The sequence below is a fragment of the Aquarana catesbeiana genome, linkage group LG02 (genome assembly GCF_042186555.1).
Source record: "Aquarana catesbeiana isolate 2022-GZ linkage group LG02, ASM4218655v1, whole genome shotgun sequence".
NCBI classification, from domain to species: Eukaryota; Metazoa; Chordata; class Amphibia; order Anura; family Ranidae; genus Aquarana; species Aquarana catesbeiana.
This window is the reverse complement of record NC_133325.1, coordinates 764,713,278-764,740,531: the sequence shown is the minus strand read 5'-3', so window position 1 is coordinate 764,740,531 and position 27,254 is coordinate 764,713,278. Positions and strand designations below refer to the sequence as shown.

General features: G+C 43.2%; 2 protein-coding genes across 3 annotated transcripts in view; one reads left to right on the top strand and one right to left on the bottom strand.

Moving 5' to 3' along the window:
• Positions 1 to 2,518, bottom strand: part of HMGN1 (high mobility group nucleosome binding domain 1) — a gene marked incomplete in the record, with an annotated part of 10,231 nt that extends 7,713 nt beyond the window's left edge. The window contains 2 exon segments of one of the 2 annotated variants that reach the window (XM_073617245.1): positions 1,384 to 1,419; positions 2,191 to 2,518. In XM_073617245.1, coding sequence (XP_073473346.1) covers positions 1,384 to 1,419; positions 2,191 to 2,205 — 51 coding nt within the window. 2 annotated transcript variants of the gene reach the window in all.
• A 411-nt stretch (positions 2,519 to 2,929) lies between these two features.
• Positions 2,930 to 27,254, top strand: part of GET1 (guided entry of tail-anchored proteins factor 1) — a 101,522-nt gene continuing 77,197 nt past the window's right edge. The window contains exons 1-2 of the mRNA XM_073617242.1: positions 2,930 to 3,358; positions 5,080 to 5,245. Of these exons, the coding sequence (XP_073473343.1) occupies positions 3,269 to 3,358; positions 5,080 to 5,245 (256 nt within the window). The 5' untranslated portion in view covers positions 2,930 to 3,268. The remainder of the gene's footprint in view (positions 3,359 to 5,079; positions 5,246 to 27,254) is intronic.

Sequence of the window (27,254 nt, the reverse complement as noted above, 5' to 3'; positions counted from 1 at the left end):
AGAGAGAGAGAGAGAGAGAGAGAGAGAGAGAGAGGTGAAGATCTATTAGAGAGAGAGAGAGAGAGAGAGAGAGAGAGAGAGAGAGAGAGAGAGAGAGAGAGAGAGAGAGGTGAAGATCTATTAGAGAGAGAGAGGTGAAGATCTATTAGAGAGAGAGAGAGGTGAAGATCTATTAGAGAGAGAGAGGTGAAGATCTATTAGAGAGAGAGAGGTGAAGATCTATTAGAGAGAGAGAGGTGAAGATCTATTAGAGAGAGAGAGGTGAAGATCTATTAGAGAGAGAGAGAGGTGAAGATCTATTAGAGAGAGAGAGAGGTGAAGATCTATTAGAGAGAGAGAGAGGTGAAGATCTATTAGAGAGAGAGAGAGGTGAAGATCTATTAGAGAGAGAGGTGAAGATCTATTAGAGAGAGAGAGAGGTGAAGATCTATTAGAGAGAGAGAGGAAGATCTATTAGAGAGAGAGAGAGGTGAAGATCTATTAGAGAGAGAGAGAGGTGAAGATCTATTAGAGAGAGAGAGAGAGATGAAGATCTATTAGAGAGAGAGAGAGAGAGAGAGAGGTGAAGATCTATTAGAGAGAGAGAGAGAGGTGAAGATCTATTAGAGAGAGAGAGAGGTGAAGATCTATTAGAGAGAGAGAGGTGAAGATCTATTAGAGAGAGAGAGAGAGGTGAAGATCTATTAGAGAGAGAGGTGAAGATCTATTAGAGAGAGAGAGGTGAAGATCTATTAGAGAGAGAGAGAGAGGTGAAGATCTATTAGAGAGAGAGAGAGAGGTGAAGATCTATTAGAGAGAGAGAGAGAGGTGAAGATCTATTAGAGAGAGAGAGAGAGGTGAAGATCTATTAGAGAGAGAGAGAGAGAGAGAGGTGAAGATCTATTAGAGAGAGAGAGAGGTGAAGATCTATTAGAGAGAGAGAGGGTAGAAGATCTATTAGAGAGAGAGGGGGTAGAAGATCTATTAGAGAGAGAGGGGGTAGAAGATCTATTAGAGAGAGAGGGGGGTAGAAGATCTATTAGAGAGAGAGGGTAGAAGATCTATTAGAGAGAGAGGGGTGAAGATCTATTAGAGACACACAAAAACGCTCCAGATCCATTTTGGTACATTTTGATGCGTTTCCGGTGCTCCCCCCACCCCCCCCTGTATAGGGGTCTGGTATGTCGACACCAGATGCATATAAACTACTTTCCATGTGTTTTTGATGCAGAAAAAACAAACCAAAAACCACTGGACTGCATGTGGTATGAACTAGAAAAAATAAACATAAATGTTATTATTAGGTATGTTATATAAGAGCCATATTGAATAGAATATAACATACATAATAATAAATAATAGATGTAATAAAGCAGCACACATAGTTATCACTTATCTCCATACCTCATCCTTGGCATCTCCAGCCTCAGCAGCGTTCACCTGGAAAAACAAAACCGTCATTAGAAGAGAGCTTAGGGAAGGAGGAGATGAGAGCCAATCACAGGAGCTGACCTTGGAGGAGAAGTTACTAATCTACTTCCACTAGAACAGTTCAGTCCTCCTATACCACAGCGGACACCAGGGGGCGCTAGTCGTAAGAGCTAGACAGGCCGCGCCGCCATAAGCACAGACAAGGAGGGAGGGAAAAGGCGGGAGAGTCAGGGGGGTGTGCGCGCGCTGTTAACAATGTAATCGGCCTTATAAACAAATGAGAAGCCGCGCCGCCGAAGGCGCCCTCGGGGCCCCGCCCACCACACACACACATGCCCTCTCTATGGCGGCACGCGAGCGCCTCTTCTCCCCCCCAACCAGGGTCATCCTCACCGAACACGTGACGTCACAAAGCTCAGCGCTCCCGCGCATTGGCCGGAGACGCAGATCACCCCCCCCTCCCCCGTCTTCTTCACCACGAACGTTCTAGAACGTCCTGGCGCGGGGGACGCGGTGAGGAGATCCCGCCGCCGAGCGATGATGATGAAGGAGGAGGAGGAGGGGAGAAGAAGAGGAGCCGCTCTTCAGCACTGCGCGCCATTGCTCCCCCTCCCCCACTGCACCGCCATCACCAACCTTATCATATATTATAAAATAAACCATAATAATACCGGAGCGGTGTGTCCGGGGGTCTTCCCGCCCGGGGAGTCCTGAGGGGGAGGCGGAACCATAAAATTCTGGAGATATCGTTCGGTGGGGCACCGCGCGGAGTCTGCTTACCTTTCTCTTCGGCATGGCGGGCGATGTGCTCGTGAAGGGTTAAAAAATAATAAAAATAAAATCCTGGGGAAAAAAAAATGTGAGGAGATAGAGAAGCGGGAAGGAGAAGAAGCCAATGAGAGAGGGGCGCCTCGGAGAGCGGAGGAATCCCTTCTTCCCCTCCTGCAGATGGAGTCACTCACAAAGACTAAGCTCACTCCTCGGCGCTTGCAAGCGGTTAATATGCCAGCGAGAGAACTAGTTCAAACCGGATAGGATCCCTCCGCCCTCTTATCTATTCACCGCTCCAACCTGAGCGGGGCGGGGACAACTCCCCCCCCCCCCTGGGCCACGCCCCCGCCGCCTCCCTATTGGCCGAGCGCGGCTAAAGAGCGCCTTTCAAACCATAACACCGGCACCTGTCTGGGTGAGCCGGCCTGTCACTCAAAACCCCTCCCTCCCTTTCCCTCCCACAAAGCCCCGCCTCCCTAAATCGGCTTTAGCTATTATTATTTTTTTTTTTTTTTTCCCTCCATTGGGAAGTTTTTTTTTTTTTTTTTTTTATCCCCTCCTCCTCCTCTCTCCTTTTACGTTCTTGTTTGAATCACTGGTGGTAAATAGAAGGGCGCGCTCTGATTGGTCAGCTTTCCACGCCCACCTCCGCTCTGAGCTATACAGCTTCGACGTTGTAAAAAAAAAAAGTGGGAGGGGCCGCGCGAGCGGAGAGGCTGCCTGTCTTTTTTTTTATTATTTTTTTTTTTTTTTTGCACTCAACGTTCTGAAAGTGGGCGGGGCTTCACTAATACAATGTTTCTAAAAAAAAAAAAAATAATGTATCCGAATGTAACCGCCACCGCGCGCGCGCTTCCTGTGCGCTTCACTCTACAGAACCGGGAGAGGAGAGGAGAGGAGAGAGGAAAGGAGGATTGTGTCCTCTCATTGGGAAGATCCGTTCGTTCGTTCGCCTCGTCCCGTCTATCACCCCCCCCCCCCCCATACCCCCTCCTTCCTGGTTCCCGAGGGGCGGGGTTTGGATGATTGCTATTGTGTTGTGATGTGATGATCGCAGGCTGGGAGAAGGAAAAAAAAAAAAAAAAACATGGCGGAGAGCTGTGCGTGTCTGCTGGTGCTCAGCACCGTGTTTGTGTGCAACCTCCTTAAAAGCCAGCTGGCTGCTTTTTCCTCGATTGTAAGTAATCCGGAGAAATAAACCAATCGACCCCCCCCACCCCATCATCATCCACCCCTAGGAAGAGGATCAGAAAAAATAATATAAAAAGCAGCCCTGGGGAAAAAAAAAAAATATATATATATATATATATATATATATATATATATATATATATATATATATATATATATATATGGGGTATATTAAAAAAAGGGAGATCATTTAGAAAAAGAGGCAAGCCTGAGAATTAAAAAAAAAAAAAAAAAAAAAAAAAATATATATATATATATATATATATATATATATATATAAAAACAATTAGAAATGATGGAGCACTAGAAAGAATAAAAGAAAAAATATATATATACAGTATATTTCTAATAAGGACATCAATGAGAAAGAGATGCAGCCATGGAAATCCTCCCAAAAAAATCTATATTTATATCTATAGATATCAATGGGGCACATTTCTAAAAATAGATTGCATAGAGACGATGCATCACTAGAAATAATAATAATAATACAAAAAAATCTATATATATTTATAGCATATTTCTAAAATAGGAGATCAAGTAGAAAGAGATGCAGCCCTGAAAATCCTCCCAAAAAACATATAGATAGATGGATATATATATATATATATATATATATATATATATAGCATATTTCTAAAATAAGAGGCCAATTAGAAAGAGATGCAGCTCTGGAAATCATCATATATATATATATATATATATATATATATATATATATATATATAGTTAATGGTAGAAATAAGAGATCAATTAAAAAAACATTGTAGCCCTAGAAATAAAAAAAAATATATAGATCTATATATTTATAGCATATTTCTAAAATAAGAGATCAATTAGAAAGAGATGCAGCCCTGAAAATCCTCCCCAAAAAATAATAATTAAAAAAAAATATATATATATATATGTATGGGATTAATGATAAAAATAAGAGGTTGATTAGAACAGACACAGCCATGGAAATAAATAATAAAAAAAATAATAATAATAAAAATATATACACATACAGGTTTAATTTCTAAAAGTAAGAGGTCGATCAAAAGATGCAGCCATGCAAATCCAAAAAACAAAACAAAACAAAACCAATCTGTACATATATATATATATATATGTATAAATGGGGCATGTCTAGCACTACATGTAATGCAGCTAGGAGAACCTAAGCTGATTATGTCTTTCTACTTTCTAGTGGAGGCTGTACTCCACATCCTGATCACTGTCATCACTGCTCCATTCTCCTTTTTTTTTTGTAACCTTAGTTAACCTTTTCTGATCTACTGATAATAAACCCTTATAAAGATGACCTGGTAAAATAATTATTATAGAAAAAAATGATCTGATCATATGAGTGACATATGATAATATTAATCCTCAATCCTTCTATACTGACCATCTGCAGGGGAGGTCAGACTAAGTCCACCCAGCATCACTCACTTCCTAAGCCTGTGATAGCAAAGTGCCATTTTCTTTTTTTTTTTTCCTACAAATATGGAGGAAGCTCTTCTCACAAGGACAACAGAAGACAGCTCTGGCACCACCGTGGCACACAGACAGCTCATTCAGAATCACAGCTTGCATACAGTTATATATTGCAACCAATGTGGAGTGTGATTTGTTTGCAGACATTTGTTCACAAACTCCAGGGTGGAAGTGGTTGGATTTTTTTTTTTTTGCATGCTCTTTCTCAGACTGTCTTCTTCTGTTCAGGTATCCAGGTTACTGCAGAAGGATGCCGAGCAGGAGTCTCTCATGAGGTCTGACATTCAAAGTATGAGACAGGAGCTCTCCAGTATTAGCATGATGGATGAGTTTGCAAGATACGCCAGGCTGGAGCGTCAAATCAACAAGATGACTGATAAACTTAAAACCCATGGTAATTTTTATGAAAGATTTTTCATTTTAATGGTTTCTACTTGTATAATTACTGTCCAGGTCAAGGATTGATTTCTTCGAACATAAAGTAGTTTGAGTTGAGCAAACTTTAAAGGGGCAGCACGGTGCAGCATAATCCACCACATTGCACTGTGACCCAAAAACCAAATGACGGGGTGCTGCTCAAGGCTCCAGCCTGGTCCTCTCCTGTGCTATACCGCTGGGAGTGCTGGCGAGGACATCGCTCATCCCAGCTCCAGTAACAGAAGTAATAACAAAAAAAAAAGTCCATGTTCTGCACATCACTGCAAGACCCTGTGAAGGACAGCCTCAGCCCAGGCTCCAGCCATGCCACGCCCCCAATGTGTTTCGCTCTGCCCCCCCCAGAGCTTAATTATGGGGAACCCCATGATTAACCACTTAAGCCCCGGACCATTTTGCTGGCCAAAGAACAGAGCACTTTTTGCAATTCGGCACTGCGTCGCCTTAAATGACAATTGCGCGGTCGTGCGATGTGGCTCCCAAATAAAATTGGCGTCTTTTTTTCCCCCACAAATAGAGCTTTCTTTTTGTGGTATTTGATCACCTCTGCGGTTTTTATTTTTTACGCTATAAACAAAAAAAGAGCGACAATTTTGAAAAAAACGCATTATTATTTACTTTTTGCTATAATAAATGTCCCCAAAAAATATATAAAAAAACATTATTTTCCTCAGTTTAGGCCGATACGTATTCTTCTTCATATTTTTGGTAAAAAAAACTCACAATAAGCGTTTATTGATTAGTTTGGGCAAAAGTTATAGCGTCTATAGGGGATAGTTTTATGGCATTTTTATTAATAATTTTTTTACTAGTAATGGTGGCGATCAGCGTTTTTTATCATGACTGCGACATTATGGCGGACACATCGGACAATTTTTACACATTTTTGGGACCATTGGCATTTATACAGCGATCAATGCTAAAAAATTGCATTGATTACTGTAAAAATGTCACTGGCAGTGAAGGGGTTAACCACTAGGTGGCGCTGTAGGGGTTTAGTGTGTCCTAGGGAGTGTTTCTAACTGTGGGGGGGGGGAGGGGGCTGTGTGTTACACCACACTGATCGCCGCTCTCGATCACAGGGAGCAGAGATCAGTGACAGTGTCACTAGGCAGAACGGGGAGATGCTTGCTTACATTAGCATCTTCCCGTTCTTCCTCACCGTGAGACGATCGCGTGTATCCCCGCAGACATCAGGTCAGCGGGACCCACGGTCATGGAGCTCCCAGCGGGCGCGTGCGCATGCCGCCTCTTAAAGGGCAACGTACAGGTACGTTAATCTGCCTGTACGTGCCCTTCTGCCGCAGTATATCCGAGGCGGTTGGGAAGCAATTAATCTGCAGGGCAGAGCGAAATGCATTGGTGGGCTTGGCTGGTGACCAGGCATATAGGACTTTTCCTTGTTCTTCCACCACATTGCACCACGCTGTGGCCAAGAGAATTTAAAGTGATTGTAAAGTCTTGTTTAAAAAAATAAATAAAATAAATAGCAAACATGTTATACTTACCTGCTCTGTGCAGTTGGTTTTGCACAGGGCAGCCTGGATCCATCTCTTCTTGGGTCCCTCCTTGCTGCTCCTGGCCCCTCCCTCCTGTCGAGTGCCCCCACAGCAAGCAGCTTGCTACGGGGTGCACCTGAGCCGAGCTGCAGCTCTGTGTGTCCATTCAGACACAGAGCTGCCGTTCAGCCTCGCCCCTTCTCTCCCCTGATTAGCTAACTGACTATCTGGCTATCCTATAACGGAAAAACCCGTTAGTGTAAAAAAAAAAACATGCACGTGAACACACACACAAAAGTGCACTTAAGGGTGAGCTTTTGTCCACCCCCCGAAGGAGTAGGACTCATACCCTGACCCCCGGGGGGCAAGGCTCCTAATGGGGACATAGGTTCCACATGATCTGCCTAGCCAGAAGGCCATTCTTCTAGGACAGCCAAAGTCATCCCAGAATACTAGGTCAGGGGGGCTCTCCCGAAGAGAGACACCCCCCCCCCAGAGGCAGGGGAGGAAGGAACCAGAAGGCCACACATCCTCCACCTAGACGTCAGGGTAAGCCGAGGACTCTCACCCTACATCCAGTAAAAAAAACACACACAAAATTTGAAAGTGACAAACAGTGAGGGAAAATAAATAAAAATAAAAAAAGTGTCCGTGCCCAAATTGTGCATTGGCCTAGGCCAGGGGTCTTCAAACTACGGCCCTCCAGTTGTTCAGGAACTACAATTCCCATCATGCCTAGTCATGTCTGTGAATGTCAGTGTTTTACAATGCCTCATGGGATGTGTAGTTCCGCAACAGCTGGAGGGCCGTAGTTTGAGGATCCCTGGCCTAGGCCCTACAAAAGCAGTTGCTCCAGAGCTTAGTAAATGAGTGTTAATAAACCCACAACAGTAAAATCCAGTCTGTATATGCAGTAAATAATGCTTGTTATACTCACTGTGGAACCTAAGGGGTTAATCTTCTGCATTGTGTAAAAAGGATGCTTGATCCTGTACGCACTGTCCCCCTGGACAAATCTGGATAAAAAAGAACCTTTGGAGTCAGGCTGCACATGCTCAGTTTGGTGTGCATTGCTAGAGTTTTTTTTTTCCTTGGGAGAGTGCATGTGATCAACACAGGGCCAATCAGCACTGTCCAGACAGACGGTCAGGAGCCGTGTAGCCTCATAGGACCGCTCAGTGCAGTATAAAAAATCCTACAAGCTTCACCAGGAACTGATAGAAGTCACAAGACTTCTAAATACCTTTTCTCCTCACTAAAAAAATTGCATTTCCATGTTCTGTGTACTGTGGGGGACCAGATATAGTAAATGCAGGGTCCTGGGTTTAGTAAAAGCTTTACTTTGCAAAGAATACCCAATCACATGTAAGGTAAATGAAAAAAAAAAGAATCAGCAATTTTACTTGCACATGATTGGATAATGGAAGTCAGCAGAGCTTCTGCTCATTTACTAAGTTCTGGAGCAACTGTACTTTGCAAAGTGCACAGTCTATTTGCCATTAGTAAATCAACCCCTTGACGTCTCTTTGTCTGTGGGGAGATCCGGTGATGGAATCTCCACTCTGAGGTTCCCAGCTCCACCTTCCATTATGAAAAGGTTTTACACACCTGCCCCCTTTTTTTATAAAAAAAAATCATGCTATTGTGAATGCGAAAGCAGGAATGAGAATACGCAGCAGGGAAGTGGTGGTAGGTTGGGGAATCTGCAAATCAAAAATCTCAGCAGGGAAGTGTCTAAAAATGACAAAACATTAAAGCGGACATTTCCGTAACTTTATAATTCTACATTAAACTTATACTAAAGTCTCGATATTATACTTACCTGCTCTGTGCAGTTGGTTTTGCACGGAGCAGCCCCGGCTCCTCCTCTTCTCTGTTCTCTCGCCGGGGCCCCTGGCCCCTCCCTCCTGCTGAGTGCCCCTACAGCAAGCGGCTTGCTAGGGGGGCACCTGAGCCGAGCTGCTGTTCTGTGTGTCCATTCAGATACGGAGATCTGTCCCCGCCCCCTCTCTCTCCTTATTGGCTCACTCCTTTTTGATTGTCAGCAGCAGGAGTCAATGGCGCCGCGCTACTGTCTCTGCCAATAAGGAGAGGGAGTTCTGGACAGCCAAGCATCTTGTGCAATTTCGCTGGAGCGAGATGGGCTCAAGTAAGTATTAGGGGGGCGGTTGCACACAGAAGGTTTTTTTATCCTAATGCATAGAATGCATTAAGGAATACAGGTAGTCCAGTTGATGTCAGTTGGGAAGCAGCAGCTGTATGAATACAGCCAATGCTCAAAACATGACATGAGTGCGGGTGCTTGTCCCCGAATAAGGACAGTGTGAGTTCAGGGACACACCCACTCACGCACACAGATGTCATATTAGGAGCAGCGGTCGTGTCCATGCAGCCGCTGCATCTCAGTTGACATCATATGGGACTGCTGTGTGGGTAAGCGTGGCCCTGCATGGGTGTATGCTAAAGCAAGGAAGGAAGAAAGAGGCGCCAGGTGACCACTGGTGTAACACAGTTTATTGGAAACAAATTAAAGTGGAAGTAAACTTCCATCCTTTGCTTTTATCTATAGGTAACCCTATAATAAGGCTTACCTTCAGGTAGCGTAAATATTTCCTAAATGTGCACAGTTTAGGAGATATTTTATTAACATGCAGCCAGTGACATCACTGGCGCATGCACTCTGAAGGGACGCCCACCCGTGCCATGAACGGTGGCTCCCGCGGGAGTGACGTCGTCGCGGCTCCAGCCAGTCACAGAGCCGGAGTCCGCAAACCTGGGAGCAAGACGGGTGAAGATGAGAGCGCCTGCAGCGCTGACTTCTCGGCACTGGAGGAGCTTTGTTTTAAGGTAAGCTTAACATAATGTGCTAGTATGCCTTATTCCCTTACCTGCAGGTACCAAAAAAAATAAAAATAAATTGTCCTGCGGTTTACAACCGCTTTAAAAAACAATAACAAGTTCCACTCACAGAGGGTGTCAAGTGTGGAGGTCTGGAACCGGAGGAAGCTCAGAAGATGATCCCACCTGTGATTGGGTAGTCAGTCCTTGCCAGGGCAGCGGCTCTCATGGATGGGAGAGGACACTGATGAAGTAAGGAGGCGTGGCTAGCCGTGGAAACACGCTCCGATTGGCTGTTCCATTCCTTGGGCTGACCAGTGGTTACTGGCTCGTGACAGCTCGCTTATCAGTGTCCTCTCCCATCCATTCACCAGAGCCACCCCCCCGGCGAGGACTGACTATCCGATCCCGGGGGGATCATCTCCCGAGCTTCCTCCAGTTCCAGACCCCCACACTTGGACACCCTCTCTGAGTGGAACTTGTTAATGGTTTTTAATTAGTTTCCAATAAACTATGCTACACCGGTGGTCGCCTGGCGCCTCTCTCCCCCTTTCCTTTTCTTTTTCGGCACGGGTTCCCAGACCCTAAGACAGGCAGCCTCTCTCCCACCGGAGACCATAGTCGGCCTCATCATCGTTATTGACTTTATATATCTTGACACCCTTAGGCTTCATGTACACTGCTGCTGGTAAACGGATGTTTAGGAGCAGTTGGGCTTTTTTTTTTTTCAGCTGCCCCTGAACTCTCCTCTATGTTATCTTATCTGTACATGTACACAGGGTTGTTTATAGGAGTTTCTAGGCAGTTGGGTTCAGAAGCATTTTTTGGAAAGCAAAAAAATGCGTTCAGGACGGATGTTTAGAGGCATTTGAAACGCCAAATGCCTGTAACAGCGTGTAAACGCAGTAACTCGCGTTTAGCCACTAGCCACGTTTGGTTTAGAGGCGTTTTTCAATTTTGACAATTTGCAAAAAAAAAAAAAAAAAACGCTTCTAAACGCAAACGCTGCATTGAAAACGTGGCAAAACGGACGTTTTTAAAAGTCAGTTACTATCTGTCAAGTTTTATCGTTCACATGTTCCATTTCTAGGTCCGTCAGAATTTTCGAAAAAAAAGTCTGATGAGGGCTACACACGATCGGAATATACGATGAAAAGCTTCCGTCGGACTTTTTCTGTCGGACATTCCGCTCATGTGTACGCGGCTTTAAACATTTTTTCTGGACATTTGCAATTTGACAATTTAGGGTAGCGCTGACAATTTTTGCTTGTTTTTCCTTTGTGTGCTAAAGTTCGGCTCTGTAAACATGGCCTTATTAGTACTGTTTACCTTTTCTCCCCCCATACCTTCAAACATAAAGTGAGAGATTTACCAAAACTGGTCCACACGGAATATTAACCAATCACCTTCTAACTTCAGCTTGTTCAATTAAGCTGGATGGATGCTCATTGGTTACTATGCACAGGTGCTCCAGTGCTCCAGATTCTGTGTGCTCCACTTTTAGTAAACCCCCCCCCCCAAAGTGTTGGTGAGGTAGAGTTGTGGCTTTTGTCTTCCTTTGTAGAGTCAGTATATACAAAGATGGCATCTGCCATCTTTGTGACTTGTTTCTGGCAGAAGAGACATACAAAACAACTACTAAACAACTCTACCTTTCAGCAATTTTTTTTTCTCTAAATTTATTTCTACTTTTAAGTGCCCACGCATATTTCAGTATTCTAATCATAGATACAGAAAAAAAAAAGAAAACGGTAACTCAAGGATGAAAAGGAAAGGTTTAGAAAATGTTTCTTTGATTTTGAAGAAGTTTTTTTGGGAGGCTGAATGGACTTTAATGGTATCGTACAAAAGCTTAGGATAACAGAATTGGTATGAAAAGTTTTAAATTTTATTACAATCACAAATGGCTCTATACGGGCACAAATGATGTGACACTGGGATGATTATACCATGTAAAAACTGTTCGCTCGACATGTTTCGCAGAAAGATTTACCGCTTCTTCAGGAGCTTGTTTTTGTATATATAGTATCTCACAAAAGTGAGTACACCCCTCACATTTTTGTAAATATTTTATTCTATCTTTTCATGTGACAACACTGAAGAAATTACATTTTGCTACAATGTAAAGTAGTGAGTGTACAGCTTGTATAACAGTGTAAATTTGCTGTCCTCTCAAAATAACTCAACACACAGCCATTAATATCTAAACATCTAGCAACAAAAGTGAGTACACCCCTAAGTGAAAAATGTCCAAATTGGGCCCAATTAGCCATTTTCCCTCCCCGGTGTCATGTGACTCGTTAGTGTTACAAGGTCTCAGGTGTGAATGGGAAGCAGGTGTGTTAAATTTGGTTCTCACTCTCTCATACTGGTCACTGGAAGTTCAACATGGCACCTCATGGCAAAGAACTCTCTGAGGATCTAAAAAAAAGAATGGTTGCTCTACATAAAGATGACCTAGGCTATAAGAAGATTGCCAAGACCCTGAAACTGAGCTGCAGCACAGTGGCCAAGACCATACAGCGGTTTAACAGGACAAGTTCCACTCAGAACAGGCCTCGCCATGGTCGACCAAAGAAGTTGAGTGCACGCGCTCAGCATCATATCCAGAGGTTGTCTTTGGGAAATAGATGTATGAGTGCTGCCAGCATTGCTGCAGAGGTTGAAGGGGTGGGGGGTCAGCCTGTCAGTGCTCAGACCATATGCCGCACCCTGCATCAAATTGGTCTGCATGGCTGTCATCCCAGAAGGAAGTCTCTACTAAAGATGATGCACATGAAAGCCCACAAACAGTTTGCTGAAGACAAGCAGACTAAGGACATGGATTACTGGAACCATGTCCTGTGGTCTGATGAGACCAAGATAAACTTTTTTGGTTCAGGTGGTGTCAAGCGTGTGTGGCGGCAACCAGGTGAGGAGAACAAAGACAAGTGTGTCTTGCCTACAGTCAAGCATGGTGGTGGGAGTGTCATGGTCTGAGGCTGCATGAGTGCTGCTGGCACTGGGGAGCTACAGTTCATTGAGGGAACCATGAATGCCAACATGTACTGTGACATACTGAAGGAGAGCATGATCCCCTCCCTTCAGAGACTGGGCCACAGGGCAGTATTCCAACATAACAACCCCAAACACACCTCCAAGACAACCACTGCCTTGCTAAGGAAGCTGAAGGTAAAGGTGATGGACTGGCCAAGCATGTCTCCAGACCTAAACCCTATTGAGCATCTGTGGGGCATCCCCAAACGGAAGGTTGAGGAGCGCAAGGTCTCTAACATCCACCAGCTCCGTGATGTCGTCATGGAGAAGTGGAAGAGGACCCCAGTGGCAACCTGTGAAGCTCTGGTGAACTCCATGCCCAAGACAGTGCTGGAAAATAATGGTGGCCACACAAAATATTGACACTTTGGGTCCAATTTGGACATTTTCACATAGGAGTGTACTCACTTTTCTTGCCAGCGGTTTAGACATTAATGGCTGTGTTGAGGTATTTTGAGGGGACAGAAAATTTACACTGTTATGCCCCGTACACACGGTCGGACATTGGTCAGACATTCCGACTACAAAATCCTAGGATTTTTTCCGACGCATGTTGGCTCAAACTTGTCTTGCATACACATGGTCACACAAAGTTGTCAGAAAATCCGATCGTTCTGAACGCGGTGACGTAAAACAAGTACATCGGGTCTATAAACGGGGCAGTAGCCAATAGCTTTAGTCTCTTAATTTATTCTGAGCATGCGTAGCACTTTGTGCGTCGGATTTGTGTACACACGGTCGGAATTTCCGACAACGGAATTTGTTGTCGGAAAATTTTATATCCTGCTCTCAAACTTTGTGTGTCGGAAATTCTGATGGAAAATGTGTGGTGGAGCCTACACACGGTCGGATTATCCGACAACAAGGTCCTATCACACATTTTCTGTCTGAAAATCCGACCGTGTGTACGGGGCATAATACAAGCTGTACACTCACTACTTTACATTGTAGCAAAGTGTCATTTCTTCAGTGTTGTCACATGAAAAGATATAATAAAATATTTACAAAAATGTGAGGGGTGTACTCACTTTTGTGAGATACTGTATATATGTGAGATACTGTATATATAGATAATGCTATAGAGCGATTAACAATGTCAAACTATAAATCAAAAGAAAAAACACACATTAGTCATCATATCATACAATCATCAGGATATTGATTACATATACAGTAAAGATATATTTTTTTGTGTAGTGGTATTCCCAACAGGTCATGTTGTTTGATTTTAATACGGTTGTAGTGTGTGGTGTAACTGAACAATTTTGTTCTTTTAGATCTTGAATGAAATCTAATGAACTGCTTAACAGAGTGATTGTACTTTCAGTTGTAATTTCAAAATTGTGATCATATCTTTAAATAATCAAAGCTTTTGAAGTCCAATCAAGGAGGAAATGGCTGATTGGAAAATGTTTCTTACATTGCAATGTAGTTTTAGCATGTAACTACGCAATTTTATTTTTTTAGATTGTGCAAAAAAATTTAATGGATAGAAACATCATCAAAAATGATTGTTTTTTTTCAGTTGTTATTCTGATTGCAGCTTTGATGGAATTTATACAAGCAGCACTAGCGAGCTGTTAGGAAAATATTCATAAAATCTAGATTGAATCACAGAGATTTGTTGCCAAAACTGGTGCGTGTGACTCGTATACAAATGGTAAAAGAAATGCAAAATACTTATTTAAATAAGTGCTTTGTGAACCGTTTGCTGTAACATTCCTCAGGGAAGGTGGCGAAAGAAAGTTGGTTCACATTAGGCTCTAGTGTAGTCGATGAGTCTTAGAAAAATGTCTTAACATTAGTCCATGATTGCTGCCTATGTGTCGGTGCCGTACTGGGAATAAGTACTGTATGCCCAATATTGCCAAATATCTGGCGGGGGGGGGGGGGGGGGGGGTTAGTGTATAGGCAGGTTGTGCTAAGCTTGATTTCTCAGGGGCTGCCAAAAGAACAATTTTCCTACCACCAGGTAGGAGCACAGCTGCATTAATATTATATAGGATTTATATAGCGCCAACAGTTTGCGTAGCGCTTTACAACGTGAGGGCAGACAGTACAGTTACAATAAAATTCAATACAAGAGGAATCCGAGGGCCCTGCAGAGCTTACAATCTAGAAGCATAGAAGAACACAGAGGGCGCATAGACCAAGCGCATTATCCTCAATACATGTTTTTATTTAATAAAATACAGGTGAATATACTCACAAACCAATAGTTGTGTCATAGCATTATCATAAAATCATTCGCTTAAATCCATATGCAAAAATCCACAACACTTGTAGTCACATTGGCTAACGCGTTTCAAGGTTTCCCTCTTCTTCAGAGCCTTGTTTAGATGTCTCTTAGTGTTGACAAGGAATTTTTCAGTTAGGATCAGTGCTTCTCTGTTTAGTGCTGCTGTATATAGCTTTCTTGTTCCTTGGTCCGTTAGCCGATGTGACTACAAGTGTTCTGGATTTTTGCATATGGATTTTAGCGGATGATTTTATGTTAATGCTATGGCACTAGGCCTATGCGCCCTCTGTGTTCTTCTATGCTTTTCGTTCATTTGGACTCCCCCCAGTCTTTGGAAGGCAGCGAGGTGTGCATTATCCATATATACTAACATGTCAAGATAAGAGTCTGATAACCGTTGGGACTTGCCACACAGCGCAGGAAAGTGAACATTTTGATATGCTTACAATCTAGAACGCTGGTATCCAAACTATGGCCCGGGGGCCTGATGCGGCTCTTTGGTTGCTTTTATCCAGCCCTTGGGGTACAATTTTCATCCACCGATACCAACAATGGGGCATAATTCCCCCCACTGACACCAATACCGGGGCAGAATCCCTCCAAATGGCACCAACAATGGGGCCCAATGGCATCAATGATAGGGCACAGTTCCTCCCACTGACACCAAAGATGGGGCATTGTTTATTCCCACTGATGTTGGGGCTCTTCTACTACCAATGGCCACAATACGGCCCCCCTTAAAGTGGATGTAAACCCTCACATATACCCAGTGAAGTGAACAGCCTCGGATGATACACAGAGATGAAACAAATCTCCTTACATACGTTTTACACATATATCTGCTGTCTTTCCCTTTCTATATTCTTTAGAAAGTGCACATGGTGTTACAAATGTTTCTCCTGGTTTCAGCTGTGGGAGTGAAGTCTAGGCATACACTATGTGTAAGCTGATTGGAGGAAAACCACACCCCCTCCTCCACATAGACATCCACATGAAGAAAGCTGCAGAGCTGTGCTGTGAATAGACAAGCTCTCTGCTTATCTGTCTCTAAGTTCCATCCCCAACACAAATTTTCAGCTGCTTTTATCTCCCGTGTCGGAGAGCTTGTCAGAAGTTATACTGATATCAGAGGAACGGAGCAGCAGAAAGACACGGAAATTAGGGCTTTGGAGAGAGAGAAGTAAACACTACAGATATATGTGCCTAGGTCAGATTTCATGAATGGGGTTTACATCCACTTTAATGCCGCGTTCACACGCTCGGAATTTCCAACAACAAATGTTCGATGAGAGCTTGTTGTCGGAAATTCCGACCGTGTGTAGGATCCATCGGACATTCTGACAACAAAAGTTTGAGAGCTGGATCTCAAATTTTACGACAACAAAATCCGTTGTCGGAAATTCCGAGCATGTGTAGACAATTCTGACGCACAAAATTCCACGCATGTTCGGAATCAAGCAGAAGAGCCGCACTGGCTATTTTCTTGGCTTGTCGTACGTGTTGTACGTCACCATGTTCTTGACGTTTGGAATTTCCGACAACATTTGTGCGACCGTGTGTATGCAAGACAGGTTTGAGCCAACATGCATCGGAAAAAAAATCCAGAATTTTGTTATCGGAATGTCCGATCGTCTGTACGCGGCATAAGTTTGAAGGACCGTAAACTGGCCCTTTGTTTAGAAAGTTTGGAGACCCCTGATCTAGAAGAGCGCTACAGAATGGGAATAGAGGGGAAATCTCCAAATGGGGACACTAGTTCTGGTGACTACCTTTCTTCATTTTACTTGACTTCACTTTCACTTCACTTCCTTCACTTTTCTTCACTTTGAAGGCGTTTCCTCTCACTACCCCTTTGGCTTTGGTACAGAAAGTGAAGGGTGATCTCCCCAATGAGACACAGATGGCAAAAAACTATTTTTTTTATTTTAACTTAAATGGAAAAAAAAGTTTTGTCTTCAGTTTTACTTTAAATTTCCAACCAATCAGTTACAAGAATATGTAGCATAAATTTGTTTTGAGATATTTTCGGACACTATAGGACAGTGATGGCGAACCTTGGCACCCCAGATGTTTTGGAACTACATTTCCCATGATGCTCAGCTACACTGCAGAGTGCATGAGCATCATGGGAAATGTAGTTCCAAAACATCTGGAGTGCCAAGGTTTGCCATCACTGCTATAGGACTACCAAAAGATCTTTCTTCCTGTTGATATTTGCACCTACACACGTTTTTGAATATTATAAGCGTCCATGTGTATGTTACAGGTAAAGGACCTGCGATGGTGTTCATCTCTGCAGACTATAGTAGAACAAAAAGCAATTGGTTGAATGTTTCAAATACAGCCAGTATTGCTTTTGATAACCACCCGAATATATCTGCCCTGTGCCGTGCCCTAAAGTTATTCAGTTGTCATTTAGCATCTCCAAAATCACAGGTATTATATAGTTGACATCTGGTGAAAATGCAAATATATGCCAGTCTGGCCTCTGAATGGATAGGTATTGGGTTGGCTTTAACAGTAGAGGAGACATCTGCTGACTGAGGTTTCATTCACCACCCTTTGGAACCCCAGCCAAAATGTCATGTTTAACTTTTCTCTCCCAATCATTGTTTTCATTATGGTTATAAACTATACAGGTACAAAACCCTCCAATACGGTATAAAAACGTACCGGTACTTGAGAACATTAGTGGCATGTACCATTGGTCACTAAGTTCCTGTTTTAGTTTTTGACACATAAGACTAAAGTTGTTTCCTTTTTATAAAGATATTTTCGAACAGTTCTGAATTAGTTGCGGGGACCTCTATTATCCATGTTCATGTGTGTTTTTTTACGTTACATCATTTGGCTCAGGGTTTACTCTTACCCTAAAACTTGGGGGTTCCAGTTTCTTTTCCTAATTCTTTTATTTATAAAGTTGAGTCTCATTGCAAAGATATGCAAGTTTCAACAACACACAAGGAGATATTGAAATCTTATCCATCAAAAAGGTAAGTATAAGGAAGTTGTAGGCCACTGTAACTTCATAAGGACTGTACAAGAAAGTTCTACAAAACCATTAAAAAAAAAAGGAAAGGCTGGTTAGACCTTATATCCTAATTGGGTATCTAGAAAACCCGTACTACACTGATTCTGAATTGATTGCCGGATAGAAGGAACGTGTCAAACACCAGATGTAGGGTGTCACATGTCCATATTAAGGCTTTGGACTGGTGTTATGTTATCAGGTGTGAGACTGGGAGGGGGAGGGGGGGAGTAGGAGGCCAAAACAGAAAGAAACAGAGAAAGGCATATTAGTTTTCCCTTAGGGGAGGAGATCGGAATGGTCACCCGAATTGTGTAAATATGTTCAGGTAGGCATCAATATAGACAAAATATTGCCAGGGTTTCCACGTTCACCTGAAATCTTCCTCCATGTTATGTAGGGTGGAATTGAGATTTTCCATGTCTCATATTTTGTTTACCCTGATGAACCACATAGATTTTGTAGGCAGGCAAGTTTGTTTCCACCAAAGCGGTGTACAGGCATATGCCACATTTAATAGTCAAAGATGATTTATACTTTGAAATGGGCCTCTCCGATTGATGTAAGAGAGAGGCAGCTGGATTCTTCTGCACGTCTACTGTTGTCTAATGATATCCGCAAAATCATGCCAAAAGAGATGTCCCCCCCCCCCCCCCCATGTTTGTATTGGTTTGCTCCTGTTTCCTTCTATAACCAAAAACATGCTAGCTAGTTTACTGGCTGGTTTAACTAGTTTACTTTAGTCACAATGATCTTTCATTGGTGTGTATCTTCGTGGTTTTGCTAAAACCATAAATCTGTAAGGGACCAGTGTAAACATTATATAGGGCTGTGTAGTATGTCAAAAGTTTTGGTATAGATAAACCAATTCACAGCAGACCAAGTATATACCATTCTGCTCATTTCAGTGATACTTTAAACTTTAGTCTGCTTAAAGAGGGACTGCAGTCTGCTCACATAATTTGTAATAAAAACATCTTTGCCATTTTGAAGTTTCCTTCCAACCACTTTGCATATTATTTTATATATACTGTAATTCTGTTCCCTACCAAATATGCTGCAGAAATCTCCCTCCACTGAGTCTGACTGCAACCATTTTAATTGTGTGCAGCTGAAGCTGCTGCCTGTTCACTTCCTGGATTTACACAGACACATAGAGGCAACCCTCCAGCTCTGCAGCCCTGCAATTCTCATTGGCCCTCTTTTGACTCACCCCCCCCCCCCCCTTCCTGGCAAACTCTCTTGAGAGCCTAGGCTTTTTACCAAACAAGAAACAGGAAGTGGGCTGCATAAGGTATTTACTGGCATAAAAAGAATGTTTTACTATCCAAAGTTAAAACAACAAGGGCAGAGGATTTAATAGATGGAAAGTTGAAAAGATGACTGAAGGTCCGCTTTAAATTCACGCAATTCGTGAATTATGTGGATTTGAGTTCATGAATTTTGCTAATAAGTATTTTGTTCATGAATTATCTGAAATTGCTCTTGGGTTAGACAAGTTAGGAATATCCAAAATGGCTACAACTTGACAATTTGCTCATTCTTATCTACAAGTGAAAATATAATTTAGTGGTTTTATATTTGAAGAGTAGGGGTTTTACAGTGCAGCCCCAGGAAGACAGACCTCAGTATTTGGGTCAATCATAATTTGCCCTGCCAGGCCTATGTCGGTCATCTTTTATTGGCTTTTCATGACTTCTTGGGGACAATAACTAGCTCTTTTGGAGGTACTTGATTTTGTGTCATTTTTTAAGACTGTATAATTGCTTTTTCTATTGAGAGTGTAAAGCTGGCCATAGATGGGTAGAATTTTGAGCTAAAATTCTTAGGAAAAGAATGTTCTAAGAAAGCTTGATTGTTTTTCAAATCATTAGTGGGCCAAACAACGTTAATTTCCGACTGCAGTGATGGGAAAATTAATAAGGAGCAGGATGGAATTTTTTTTCGGCGTGAACAAATTTCTAACAGTGTATTTGGTTTTCGTTCAGTTAAGTTCATTCATTCCAAAATCAAATGTTAAAAGCAAATTAGATTTTTGAAACGGCACACAATTTTCATACAAGTTTTCCTAAGAATTTTCGTTTGAAATTCTATCCACCTATGGCCAACTTAAGGAAGAAGCAGTTAACCACTTTTATTTCATACCCTCATCTCATCCAAGACCCGCTAACATATTAATATTGTCCATTAGCCTGCCCGAACCTCCCAATTCCAGGTGCAGGCTTCTCCTCAGCTCATTCTTGCCCCACTTTTCATTTCATCCACAAAGTTATGAAGGCTACAATGTGGAAATTGATCAAGCCTGTTTTTGTCTTTCATATGATAGCCCTTCCATGTGCTCCTTGCTGTGAAGGCCAGTTATAGGTGGGGGCAGGGGCCATTTGTTTGTTCCTAGACAGAGATGTGCAGATGTCTAACCATGAACGAGTTGTGGTGTAACACAAGGACACCCTTCAAACTTTTGGTGCCTTTGGGACCCAAGGAGATCTCATTCCCTTATTCAAGCAACCAACAAATGTGTCTCATGCACTGGAAGCTTTATTCTCTTCATATCTATGTTCTGTAGAAAAGGGAACCCTTTTAGTCATAAGTTGCAAATAAATTTTTAGTCATAAATCGCAAAGAGATTTTCAGTTGTGTTGAAAAAAAGCCCTTGGTGTAGTAACATTTGCTTCTGATGACCAGAATAGTTGGTTAATTCAACTCTAATCAGCCTAATGCCCTGTACTCATGATAGGATTTTCAGACAACAAAATCCATGGGATTTTTTCCGACGGATGTTGGCCCAAACTTGTCTTGCATACACACGGTCACACAAAGTTGGTCAGAAATTCCGAACGTCAAGAACGCGGTGACATACAACACGTACGACGAGCCGAGAAAAATGAAATTCAATAGCCAGTGCTGCTCTTCTGCTTGATTCCGAGCATGCGTGGCACTTTGTGCGTCGGAATTGTGTACGCACGATCGGAATTTCCGACAACGGATTTTGTTGTCGGAAAATTTTATAGCCAGCTCTCAAACTTTGTGTGTCGGAAATTCCTATGGAAAATGTGTGATGGAGCCTACACACGGTCGGAATTTCCGGCAACACAATGCGATCGCACTTTCTCCGTCGGAAAATCTAACCGTGTGTACAGGGCATAACTGTTGCAAGTGAAACTCAGTCAGAAAATTAATGGGCAGTGATATTTTTGCAGACATTTTTGTTTGGCAAGTTTGTGTAAGTTTTTGGGCTTCATGAATCTGTTCCCACAAGTGTGCACTTTCATTTTATTTTGTGCCAGCAGCTAAAGTCTGAGTGATGGCCAGGCCCGGGTCGACAAATGGCCTTTATCAGCCATGTGATTAGTCTGCTTTTGCTTTTTTTTTTTTTCTTTCTCACCTCCCTATAGAGCGGTAATTAAGGCCAAGTACTCTGGACTTCTCCCAGTGTTTTTAGAAACAAAGGGGCAGCAGGGACTATTAGCACAATAATTGAGCTGAGGCTCAACTCTGTTCTCAGCAAATGTTACCATGATTACTTTCGGCACCATGCTTAAGTTTTGAAGTAAACTCTTATTTGCTTAGTCTAGCACGTGAAATACACATCTAGAATTATGCAATGATATTGGACAGAAGGCATCATAACAGAAACAAGTTCAGATTCTCCTAGGGAATTATCCTAAGGTTTGGCTAAAATTACTGTAAAGCTTGGTTACTAATAATAATAAACTTTATTTCATATAGTGCCTTTAAAGGTGGCTTCCCAAAGCGCTTTACAAGGAAAACACAAGAAATACACAGGATAACATAAAGATTCACAAGACTGAAAATGTACTTGTATCCAATTAAATAGATTGCCATTTACATAGGATTTTTGTGCTGTTACATCTGTTTTGCACTTGACCAATAAAGCTAAGTGATTTTGAAAGAATCAGACCACCCAAAATGAAAATTATAATTTTTGGTAGGTCCTAGAGCTCATTATCTATTGGTGAGACCCCTGCCTTGAGTTCACAGGACTGCACAACTGCTGTGCACCTTATGTTGGACTTTTTTTGATTTGAGGTTTTAACCACTTCTGGACCGCTGCGCGCCGATTCTAACTTTGACGAGGGATATCTTTGTTCTGGCAGCAGCTAGCTGCCATAACCCTGGCATCCTCTTCAGGCCAGCGGTCCGGGTTCCGATAATAGTGGTCTCTGCAGCGGATTCGCAGCGAGATCACTTTTATCGGTGGCGGGAGAGGACCCCCCTCCCACCGCACTCCGGTGCCCTCCGCTGCCTACCGGAGCCACCGGTAGCGGCAGAGGCGATCGGATGCTTGTCTTTCCTGGGTATGGAGACGAGTGAGGGAAAGATGGCCCCCACCCGTCTCCATACCATTGCAGGGCGGAAGCAACGTCAAAACGTCACTTCCGCCCAAAGCTCTTAAAGGGCCATTTTTTTTTTTTCATTTTTTCAAATGACAAATTTTTTTTTATTTTTTTATTTTTTATTGCATTTTAGTGTAAATATGAGATCTGAGGTCTTTTTGATTCCAGATCTCATATTTAAGAGGACCTGTCATGCTTTTTTTCTATTACAAGGGATGTTTACATTCCTTGTAATAGGAATAAAAGTGACACATTTTTTTTTTAAAAGAACAGTTTAAAAATAAAAAATAAAAGGTAAAATAAATTAAGAAAAAAAAAAAAAAAAATTAAACACGGCCCGTCCCGCCGAGCTCGTGTGCAGAAGCGAACGCATACGTGAGTAGCGCTCACATATGAAAACGGTGTTCAAACCACACATGTGAGGCATCGCTACGATCGGTAGAGCGAGAGCAATAATTGTAGCCCTAGACCTCCTCTGTAACTCAAAACATGCAACCTGTAGAATTTTTTAAATGTCGCCTATGGAGATTTTTAGGAGTAAAAATTTGTCGCCATTCCACGAGCGGGCGCAATATTAAAGTGTGACATGTTGGGCATTATCTTTCACAATATAAAAAAAATTGGGCTAACTTTACTGTTGTCTTATTTTTTAATTCACAAAAGTGTATTTTTTCCAAAAAAAGTGCACTTGTAAGGCCGCTACGCAAATACGGTGTGACAGAAAGTATTGCAGCGACCGCCGTTTTATTCTCTAGGGTGTTAGAAAAAAAAAAACCTATAATGTTTATATATATATTTGTATAATGTTTGGGGGTTCTAGTAATTTTCTAGCAAAAAAAAAAAAAAGTTTTTAACTTGTAAACAACAAATCTCAGAAAGAGGCTCGTTCCTTAATTGGTTAAAAATGTGGTGCAGGGTTGTATTAAATTATGCTTTGCATCAAAAGTGAACCTAAAGCTGGGTATACGCGTATCGTAATTCTTCCAGTTCAGCAAAAACCAGACGAATTTCGATGTGCGTGTATCCCTCTCTGTTCAACAGAAGCCTTGTCTGTTCAGTCGAATGGTGCTGCTGGAACACCAGCATTCGATCAGCTGCTGCAGCGCTGATCTGTGTATTCTGCTGGGGGTGAGTCCCTGCTGTCAGAATACAATAGCGCAGCAGGGGAGACTCCTGCATCTATCGTTCAACCCACTGGATGAACGAAAAAAACAACAATTCTGTGTATACACAGTTTAAAGTATAATTAAAGACAAAACTGGCTTTTTCATGATGCTCATTGGATCATGAAAAAAATCATAATTCGCGATATCATGCACAAGGGTGTGATGTAGCTCAGGTAAGTCAACTCTAGCCTGCTTTCTGGCCTACAGTGAAAATTAAATGACTATGTGTAAAGGTGTAACTTTCTTTCTTTTTGCATCTGATCATTTAGAATATGTTTTCTTACTCCTTTGTCAACCCTAACATGTGGTAAAGAGTCTGATATACACCTGTGGCCAAAAGTTTTGAGAATGGCACAAATATTAATTTTCACAAAGTCTGCTGCTTCAGTGTTTTTAGATCTTTTTGTCAAATGTTACTATGTATACTGAAGTATAATTACAAGAAGTGTCAAAGGCTTTATATTGACAATAACATTAACATTATGCAAAAAAGTCAGTACTGTTATTTGCAATGTTGACCCTTCTTTTTCAATCCCCCTGCATTTCGCCCTGGCATGCTGTCAATCATAGGTGTGCGCAGCCTATTGCATTAGGGTGTGCACCCCAAATCTCAGATACACATGAACGGCACCTGCTGTCACAGGGAGGAGGCTCTGATGGTGGGAGACAGTTGATTGGGAGCCTGTTACCTTAAATCCTAAGTGTAGGTGTAATATGTTCCTACAGTTGAACCTAGCCTTTAATATATTGGAGGCATTTACACTGGCCACCAGCACCCCAACCACCCACCTGGTGCCACCTCTGGATAATGCTAATGCACATGGGGTGATTAGGGTGTGCCCAGGCACACCTGGCACACCCTGTGCGCACGCCTATGCTGTCAATCAACTTCTGGGCCACATCCTGTGGCCATCCAATTGATGGCAGTCCATTCTTGCATGATCAATGCTTGGAGTTTGTCAGAATTTATGGAGTTTTTTGTTCACCCGCCTCGGATAGACCACAAGTTCTCAATGGGATTAAGGTCTGGGGAGTTTCCTGGCCATGGACCCAAAATTTAAATGTTTTGTTCACCAAGCCACTTAGTTATCACTTTTGCCTTATGGCAAGGTGCTCCCAGCATGCTGGAAAAGGAATTGTTCCTCACCAAACTGTTCTTGGATGGTTGTGAGAAGTTGCTCTCGGAGGATGATTTTGTACCATTCTTTATTCATTGCGGTGTGCTCAGGCAAAATTGTGAGTGAGCCCACTCCCTTGGCTGAAAAGAAACCCCACCCATGAATGGTCTCAGGATACTTTACTGTTGACATGACACAGGACAGATGGTAGCGCTCACCTTTTCTTCTCCAGACAAGTTTTTTTTCCGGATGCCCTGAACAATCGGAAAGGGGATTCATCAGAGAAAATGACTTTACCCCAGTCCTCAGGTGTCCAATCCCTGTACCTTTTGCAGAATATCAGTCTGTCCCTGATGTTTCTCCTGGAGAGAAATGGCTTCTTTGCTGCCCTTCTTGGCACCAGGCCATCCTTCAAAAGTCGTCACCTCACTGTGTGTGCAGATACCTGACACCTGCCTGCTGCCATTCCTGAGCAAGCTCTGCACTCAGGGCCATCTTTTCACATGGGCATGCTGGGCAGTTGCCCGGGGGCCCCACTTGCCTGGGGGGCCCCACCTGCCCAGCGACCCCAGCCAGGGCCGGACTGGCCTACCAGGATACCAGGAAAATTTCCCGGCAGGCCGCCTGCCCTGAGGCCGATTTGAGTTGCGGCTGCAGCGCTCCACTCTTTCCCTCTCTCCTCCTCCTCCTCCTATGTACCACGGAGCTGGCTGGGTCTGTGTTTGGCGGCCGCGTTGTAACAGGGTCCCGCCCCTCTAGACCGGCTCGTGTAATAGTAGATTGAATCAGTGTTCCGCCTATCACACGAGCCGGTCTAGGGGGGCGGGACCTTGTTACAACACGGCTGCTGAACACAGACCCAGCCAGCTCCGTAATACACAGGAGGAGATGCCCGCTGTGTGTGTGTTACCAGGCGATGGTGAGTCTGTATTAATCGGCACAGTGATGCTGCATTCATGGGCACAGTGAGGGTGCAATTGTGGGCACAGTGAGAGTGCATTCATGGGCAAAGTGGAGCTGCAATGGTGGGCACAGTGAGGCTGCAATGGTGGGCACAGTGAGGCTGCATTCATGCGCACAGTGAGGCTGCAATGGTGGGCACAGTGAGGCTGCATTCACGGGCACAGTAAGGCTGCATTCATGGACAGAGTAGGGCTGCATTTGATGGGCACAGTGAGGCTGCATTCATGGGCACAGTGAGGCTGCATTCATGGGCACAGTAAAGCTGCATTTGATGGGCAATCATGCGTGATTGTGTAGACAAGGCCCCAGTGCACTGTATTGCCTGGGGACCTATAATGCGCTTAATATGGCACTGTCTGCACTGGTGGTGCCCCAATCCCACAGCTGAATCAACTGTAGGAGACGGTCCTGGCACTTGCTGGACTTTTTTGGGTGCCCTGAAGCCTTCTTCACAAATGCAGTGGAAATTTTTTTATGGGATTAAGATTATTTTCATGGCAAAGAGGGACTTTGCAATTATTTGCAATTCATCTGATCACTCTTCATAACATTCTGGAGTAGATGCAAATTGATTGATTGGCACTGATTGGTGTCACTGGTGGACACTGGTGGCACTGGTGGGCACTGATTGCTGGCACTGGTGGTGCTTTATTGTGATCAGAGCACTGATGATTATTGCCCTGATTACCTGTCTTGTTGTCCCCTGCGAGGCGATGCCGTTGATCGGCTCTCTGTCAGTGGGAGGCGATGAGAGCCGATTACCGGCACTTCCGTGTTTACATGTGAAACCGACTGTGATTGGACACAGCCGAATACATGGTTAAAGAGCCGCGTCATCAGCTCTTTACAGAGATCGGGGTCGCGCCGTGTCCTGGCAACACGGCGCGGCTGCGATCGCCGCACTGCGTGCCGCTGTTCTGCCATATGACGTTGTTCCAGAACGAGAGCCGCACCGCCCCGCCGTCATTTGATGGTGGGTGGGCGGCAAGTGGTTAAACCATAAAGTGCTGTGTGTGTGTATAAGTATGTATGTATGTATGTGTATATATATATATATATATATATATATATACACACACACACACACACACACACACACACACACACACACACACACACACACACACACACACACACAGTGCATCTGGAAAGTATTCACAGTGCTTCACTATTTCCACATTTTGTTATGTTACATTCCATAATGGATTATTTTTGTTATTTTCCTCAGAATTCTAAAAACAATACCCCATAACGAATACTTGAAAGAAATTTGTTGTTAATATATGCAAATTATTAAAAATAAAAAAAAATCCCATGTATGTAAGTATTCACAGCCTTTGCCATGACACTCAAATTTGAGCGCAGGTGCATCCTGTTTCCACTGATCATCCTTGAGATGTTTCTACATCTTGATTGGAGTCCACCTGTGGTAAATTCAGTTGATTGGACATGATTTGGAAGGCACACACCTGTCTATATAAGATCCCACAGGTAACAGTGCATGTCAGAGCACAAACCAAGCCATGAGGTCCAAGGAATTGTCTGTAGACCTCGGAGACAGGATTCAATCGAGGCACAGATCTGGGGAAGGGCACAGAAACATTTCTGCAGCATTGAAGATCCTAATGAGCACAGTGGCCTCCATCATCCATAAATGGAAGAAGTTTGGAACCACCAGGACTCTTCCTAGAGCGGGCCGCCCGGCCAAACTGAGGACCGGGGA